Raw genomic sequence first — 7500 nt, 5'->3', positions numbered from 1 at the left:
CACTTTAACACACGTTTATGCTCCTAGAGGACACTCTAGCACATGTTTAGGCTCCTAGAGGACACTTTAGCACACGTTTATGCTCCTAGAGGACACTTTAACACACGTTTATGCTCCTAGAGGACACTCTAGCACACGTTTAGGCTCCTAGAGGACACTTTAACACACGTTTATGCTCCTAGAGGACACATTAGCACACGTTTATGCTCCTAGAGGACACATTAGCACACGTTTATGGTCCTAGAGGACACATTAGCACACGTTTATGCTCCTAGAGGACACTCTAGCACACGTTTATGCTCCTAGAGGACACTCTAGCACATGTTTAGGCTCCTAGAGGACACTTTAACACACGTTTATGCTCCTAGAGGACACTTTAGCACACGTTTATGCTCCTAGAGGACACATTAGCACACGTTTATGCTCCTAGAGGACACTCTAGCACATGTTTAGGCTCCTAGAGGAGCATTTGAAAATGACTGGAGGGAAATAAATCCAGAAGTTTCCACAGTTGTTGTAAGCAGATAAAACAAAAGCACATGAGCTGTTAGTGAGAGAACGTCGTGTGCGGAGGTGACGCTGTGTAAACGATGAGGTAAAAGAGGAAGTGATGAATCGCTGGAGCTGTAAAAACCTGATGAATGTTGTTATTAATGTGCTGCGCTCCCTCCTCCTCCTGCTGACCGTTCATCACGCTTACAGTCCTAACCACCTCCTCTGAGAGGATGTTTGAAAGGTAACCGAGGGAGGCGGCGTGCGATTCATCACGCCACGCCGATGATGCATGTGCTCCTCCTGAAGGATAATTATGAGGGAGCTCGAGCTGCACAAACACTCGAAGAGGACACTTTAACACACGTTTATGCTCCTAGAGGACACTTTCACACACTTTTATGCTCCTAGAGGACACTTTAACACACGTTTATGCTCCTAGAGGACACTTTAACACACGTTTATGCTCCTAGAGGACACTTTCACACACTTTTATGCTCCTAGAGGACACTTTAGCACACGTTTATGCTCCTAGAGGACACTTTAGCACACGTTTATGCTCCTAGAGGACACTTTAACACACGTTTATGCTCCTAGAGGACACTTTAACACACGTTTATGCTCCTAGAGGACACTTTAGCACACGTTTATGCTCCTAGAGGACACTTTCACACACTTTTATGCTCCTAGAGGACACTTTAACACACGTTTATGCTCCTAGAGGACACTTTAACACACGTTTATGCTCCTAGAGGACACTTTCACACACTTTTATGCTCCTAGAGGACACTTTAGCACACGTTTAGGCTCCTAGAGGACACTTTAACACACGTTTAGGCTCCTAGAGGACACTTTAGCACACGTTTAGGCTCCTAGAGGACACTTTAGCACACGTTTAGGCTCCTAGAGGACACATTACCACACATTCATGCTCCTAGAGGACACTTTAGCACACGTTTATGCTCCTAGAGGACACTTTAGCACACGCTTTGGCGCCTAGAGGACACTTTAACACACGTTTATGCTCCTAGAGGACACTTTAGCACACGTTTATGCTCCTAGAGGACACTTTAACACACGTTTATGCTCCTAGAGGACACTTTAACACACGTTTATGCTCCTAGAGGACACTTTAGCACACGTTTATGCTCCTAGAGGACACTTTAACACACGTTTATGCTCCTAGAGGACACTTTAACACACGTTTATGCTCCTAGAGGACACTTTAGCACACGTTTATGCTCCTAGAGGACACTTTAACACACGTTTATGCTCCTAGAGGACACTTTAGCACACGTTTATGCTCCTAGAGGACACTTTAGCACACGTTTATGCTCCTAGACGACACTTTAACACACGTTTATGCTCCTAGAGGACACTTTAACACACGTTTATGCTCCTAGAGGACACTTTAGCACACGTTTATGCTCCTAGAGGACACTTTTAGACCCCAGATTAAAGTTCTCCTGACCTGGTTGTTTCGGGCCATCTGCTCCACGTCCACGTCTCGTATCGCTGATCTGGATTTCTTCGGTTTTGACGCGAACAAAACTCCCTGAAACACGGAAACACGTGAGGAGGGAAGTGCACCCTTCTACTATTATTATTAATATTTAATATTAACGTAAAAATGTTTTTGTCCGTGCTCAATAAACTTCTAAACTAAAACATCTAAACGTTCTCACGTCTGCGCTGCTGCAGGCGTCTTTGTCAGAGGGTGTCAGAGGTCGTGGAGGCTCGGGCGGAGCAGCTGATGGAGGTTTTCTCGCTCTTTCCTGCACTTCACCGCCGGCGTTTCCTCCAGAGCCGGGCTCGGGTTTAGACTTGACCTCCGGCTTTGGAGTTTGGACGAACGGCGGTTTGGACTTGATCTCTGGCTTTGGCGTGACGACAAACAGCGGTTTGGATTTGGACGTGGGGCTGAGGCTCGGGATGTGCTTGAGTTTGGGGCGATCTGTCGGTGGAGGAGCGGAGCTGCTGGGGCGTTTCGGGCGGCGGTTGAAGCGAGGGACGATCAGGGTCGCAGCAGACAAAGAAGAAGAAGTAGAAGAAGAAGACGCGGTGGCGGTGGCAGCTGGTGTCTTCCTCACGAAGGCAGGTAGCGTCACCCTCGCCCTCTCCTCGCCTCCTGCGCCCAGCTGCTCCCTCTGCTTCTGGGCGCGCAGCAGGGCGACGTTGACGTGACGCGACGGACACTTGTTCTTGAAGATGGGCACCAGTTTGGGAGGAGGGATCACCGGGGTTTGGGACGGGGGAGGAAGAGGAGGGAGGACGGGGGAGGGAGAGGAGAGGGATGAAGCCGGCTGGAAGGGATGGAGAGAAGAGGAGGAGGAGGAGGAGGAGGAGGAGAGGGATGAAGCCGGCTGGAAGGGATGGAGAGAAGAGGAGGAGGAGGAGGAGGAGGGAGGAGGAGCTGACTGGGGACCCGAGGAGTCCGAAAAGGAAAAAGAAACACGTTTGGAGGAGGAGGGCGCGTCTACGTCGCCTCGACACCCCTGACTTTGTGTCAGTCTGCCTCCAAATCCACATCCGTTACCCAGAAGCCCCTGGGCTCCGTCCTGCGCGGAGAGAGGGGCCGAGGCTGGAGGCTGTGACCCGAAAGAGAGCTGCACAGGTCGGGGAGGAGGAGGAGGAGGAGGAGGAGGAGGAGGGAGCTGGGTGAGGACCGGCCTGATGGAGGAGGAGGAGGAGGTGGTGTTCAAGTTGACCTGCTCGCCTCTCAGCACCTGAGGAGGAAGAAGACGAAGAAGAAGAAGAAGAAGAAGAAGAAGTCACAATGCTGCCATTTAAAAACATCTGAACGTGTCTTCCAGGTCCACGGGCTCCAAAAAGACCCACGCACAGGAAAGATCTGGAAACAAAGCCACGCATCGCCATGACGTCATCAATGCGTGTCACGTGTTACGGCGTGATGACGTATAGGCAGCAAGAAGCATTCTCCGAGGCCCAGGTAGTGTGAGTACAAACGGGCCTGGAGGGGGGGGCAAGGACCCTAAAGCACGGGGCACGGGACGGAGGCACAGTGGGAGGGCGCCCTGACTTTACTTTAACGCCTATTTCAATAACTCTGCTGCACAAAATGGCGTCCTGAAATGAGGATACAGAACTTTCAGCCTTGAGGAGATGAGAAACATATATAACTTCATTAAACGTGAACCTTTCCTTCACCTTCATCTGAGTGATGAAAATGAGTCCTGGCGTCTCGGAGGGGGAGCTTTTCTCTCCGCCTCCTCCTCAGCGTCGCAGCTTTACGCTCGTAAAACTGAAGGTTTTTACGGGGTGGTAATCCCACATCTACCTCCACACACTCACATTAAATAACCTGAGAGTGAGAGTGTGTGTGTGTGTGTGTGAGGACGAGACAGAAACACTGACTGCACGTGATCACTGAGCTAACACTAGCTACAGGCTAAAGAATGAGCCTGTAGTGTCTAAACTAACACTAGCTACAGGCTAAAGAATGAGCCTGTAGTGTCTAAACTAACACTAGCTACAGGCTAAAGTTAGCCAGCTTAGGTTTCACTGAGCTAACATTAACAAAGCAAGCTAACATTAGCCAACTTAGGTTTCAGTGAGCTACTATAAGAAAGAAGCTAACATTAGCCATCTTAGGTTTCACTGAGCTAACATTAGCCAGCTTAGGTTTAAATGAGCTAACATCAGAAAGAAGCTAACATTAGCCAGATTATGTTTCAGTGAGCTACTATAAGCATGATGCTTACGTTAGCCAGCATAGGGTTTCGCTGAGCTAACACTAGTAACAGGCTAAAGTTAGCCAGCTTTGGTTTCAGTGAGCTATAAGCATGAAGCTAACATTAGCCAGCTTAGGTTTCAATGAGCTAAAATTAGTGAGCAAGCTAACAATAGCAAGCTTAGGTTTCAGTGAGCCAACACTAGCAACAGGCTAAAGTCAGCTAGTCAGCCAGCTTAGGCTGACATTTGCTAAAAGCTAACATTAACCATCTTAGGTGTCAGTGAGCTACTATTAGCATGAAACTAAAGTTAGCCAGCTTAGGTTTCACTGAGCTAAAACTAGCAACAGGCTAAAGTTAGCCAGCTTAGGTTTCACTGAGCTAACACTAGCAACAGGCTAAAGTTAGCCAGCTTAGGTTTCACTGAGCTAACACTAGTAAGAGGCTAAAGTTAGGCAGCTTATGTTTCACTGAGCTAACATTAGCTAGCTGAAAATTAGCTACGCTGCCTGGATGTGGCGTCGGACACCCGTACGAGCGTCAGAGAAGCAGAAAGTACCTGCACTGTAGCGGCGCTGCTCAGACTGACGCTGGGGTAACGGGGTTTCGCGGTCAGACGCGCAGGGAAGCCGCACACACTCCGCAGCTTGTCCCCGATGTCGGACAGGAAGGAGCCCAGCGCCCCCTGCAGGTCGACCCGAGGGCAGCGCTGCACTGGCTGCAGGCGGACGCAGCTCAGAGGGTAACTGCAGCGAGGCGGCTAAAGGAACAATCTGCAGGTTTGAGATCTTTTATAAAAACACGATCTTTAAGGTTTAAGAAGCACGAACACGACGTAAACGTGACGTTTATCATCGTTGCCAAGGATACGTGAAGAGTCTCTCTCCCACCAGCCTGAAGTAGACGCTGCAGTACACCACGTCTTCTTCTGCGAGCTCAGGGAGCCTGTAACCGTACTGAGGACACACACACACACACACACACACACGCACACACACACACAGGCACAGGCACACACACACACACACACACACACACGCACACGCACACACACACGCAACTTAACCGTCTCCTTTAGTCGTCTAAACTTAACCGTCACCTTCTGTGCGTGTGTGCAAGCCAGTAATAAGTAAGGAAGGGAGAAGGAGGGGAGGGAGGAAGGAAATAAGGAAGGAAGGAAGGAAATAAGGTAGGAAGGGAGGGAGGAAGGAAATAAGGTAGGAAGGGAGGGAGGAAGGAAATAAGGTAGGAAGGGAGGGAGGAAGGAAATAAGGCAGGAAGGTAGGAAGGGAGGAAATAAGGCAGGAAGGTAGGAAGGGAGGAAATAAGGTAGGAAGGAAGGAAATAAGGTAGGAAGGGAGGGAGGGAGGAAATAAGGTAGGAAGGGAGGAAATAAGGTAGGAAGGGAGGGAGGAAGGAAACAAGGTAGGAAGGGAGGGAGGAAGGAAATAAGGTAGGAAGGTAGGAAGGGAGGAAATAAGGTAGGAAGGGAGGAAGGGAGGAAATAAGGTAGGAAGGGAGGAAGGAAGGGAGGAAGGGAATAAGGTAGGAAGGGAGGAAAGAAGGAAATAAGATAGGAAGGGAGGGAGGAAGGGAATAAGATAGGAAGGGAGGGAGGAAGGGAATAAGATAGGAAGGGAGGAAGGAAGGAAGGGAATAAGGTAGGAAGGGAGGAAGGAAGGAAGGAAATAAGGTAGGAAGGGAAAAAGGAAGGAAGGAAATAAGGTAGGAAGGAAGGAAATAAGGTAGGAAGGTAAAAAAGGAAGGGAGGAAATAAGGGAGGAAGGGAGGAAGAGAGGAAGGAAAGGAGGAAGGAGGAGATGAAGGAAGGGAAGAAAGAAGAGTGAGGGCCCAGTTGGTTGGAGACACCTGGATCCGTCCACTTTGAGCTTCAGTCTCTTCTGTTGTTTACGTTCTGACGTTTGTATTCAGTCACCAGCGTGTGTGTGTGTGTGTGTGTCTGCCTGTGTGTGTGTGCGTGTCTCTGTGTGTGTGTGTGTCTCTGCCTGTGTGTGTGTGTGTGTGTGTGTGTGTGTGTACCAGGCTGCTCCAGTGGCTCCTCAGCTGTGCGTAGCTCCTGAAGGGTCCGTCTCTGGGCAGCGTGTGTGTGATGGTGATGATCTGACCTTTCTTCATGCTGCAGTAGAAACACAGAGAGTGTGTGTTATAAAGAGCTGCAGCGCCCCCTGCTGCTCCCCCTCAGCATCACACAGTTCACACAGTTTACACTTTTGTTTCTATTTTATTAATAATTCATATTTAGAAACAGGGAAACATGAAAGAAGCTCTGATGCTTTTTATCAACGCCTTCAGCAGAAAACACGACTTAGGTTTCATTAAAGAAATTAATAAATAAACACAAGAATAAAGGATAAATAGATTAATAAATCAATAAATGCATGAATAAATAATTGCAGAAATACATAATGAAATGTATTAATTACTGTATAAATATATAAATGCTTTACATTCATTTCTACATTTTTGTTCACTTATATTTATTTATTTATTTATTTCTGTCCCTTTGTTAATGACGTCCTGTTTATTCAAGCATTCATTTATTTATGAATTTATTTGTTTATTTTTGTATTAATTTATTTATTAATTCATTAATTTCTGTATTTTTTCATTTGTTTATTTGCACTATTTATTTATTAATCTACTCATTTATTTCTGTATTAGTTTATTTATTCTTGCATTTATTCATTAATACATTTGTTTATTTCTGTATTTATTTATTTTTTTCATTCGTTTATTAATTCATTTGATAATAATTTATTTATTCATGCAGTTATTTTTTTAAGCATTTGTTGATTTATTTCTGTAAGTATTGAGACTTGGGTCACGCTGACCGGTCCACGCAGCTGAAGTCACTGCGTGTATCGTGGATCGTGGACCGTGGATCGTGGATCTTGGACTGTGGGTCGTGGGTCATGGACCGTGGATCGTGGACCGTGTATCGTGGACCGTGTATCGTGGACCGTGGACCGTGGGTTGCGGGCCGTGGGTCGTGGACCGTGGGTCGTGTATCGTGGGTCGTGGGCCGTGGACCGTGGATCGTGGGTCGTGGACCGTGGGTCGTGGATCGTGGGTCGTGGACCGTAGACCGTGTATCGTGGATCGTGGACCGTAGACCGTGTATTGTGGACCGTGGGCCATGGGTCGTGTATCGTGGGCCGTGGGTCGTGGACCGTGGGTCGTGGACCGTGGGTCGTGGGTCGTGGACCCTGGGTCGTGGACCGTGGGTCGAGTATCGTGGACCATGGGCCGTGGACCGTGGGTCTTGGACCGTGGATCGTGGGTCGTGGACCGTGGG

General features: G+C 48.2%; 1 protein-coding gene across 1 annotated transcript in view; it reads right to left on the bottom strand.

Annotated features, from left to right (window-relative positions):
- The window catches only part of cUnh18orf63 (chromosome Un C18orf63 homolog), a gene marked incomplete at both ends in the record, with an annotated part of 10092 nt that overhangs the window by 693 nt on the left and 1899 nt on the right, over positions 1 to 7500 (bottom strand). Inside the window, 5 exons of the mRNA XM_083936423.1 lie at positions 1964 to 2047; positions 2178 to 3218; positions 4744 to 4930; positions 5055 to 5140; positions 6225 to 6321. Coding sequence (XP_083792549.1) covers positions 1964 to 2047; positions 2178 to 3218; positions 4744 to 4930; positions 5055 to 5140; positions 6225 to 6321 — 1495 coding nt within the window. The remainder of the gene's footprint in view (positions 1 to 1963; positions 2048 to 2177; positions 3219 to 4743; positions 4931 to 5054; positions 5141 to 6224; positions 6322 to 7500) is intronic.

Source organism: Echiichthys vipera, assembly GCF_963691815.1.
Source record: "Echiichthys vipera genome assembly, chromosome: 21".
NCBI classification, from domain to species: Eukaryota; Metazoa; Chordata; class Actinopteri; order Perciformes; family Trachinidae; genus Echiichthys; species Echiichthys vipera.
This window is presented reverse-complemented; position numbering and strand designations above follow the sequence as displayed.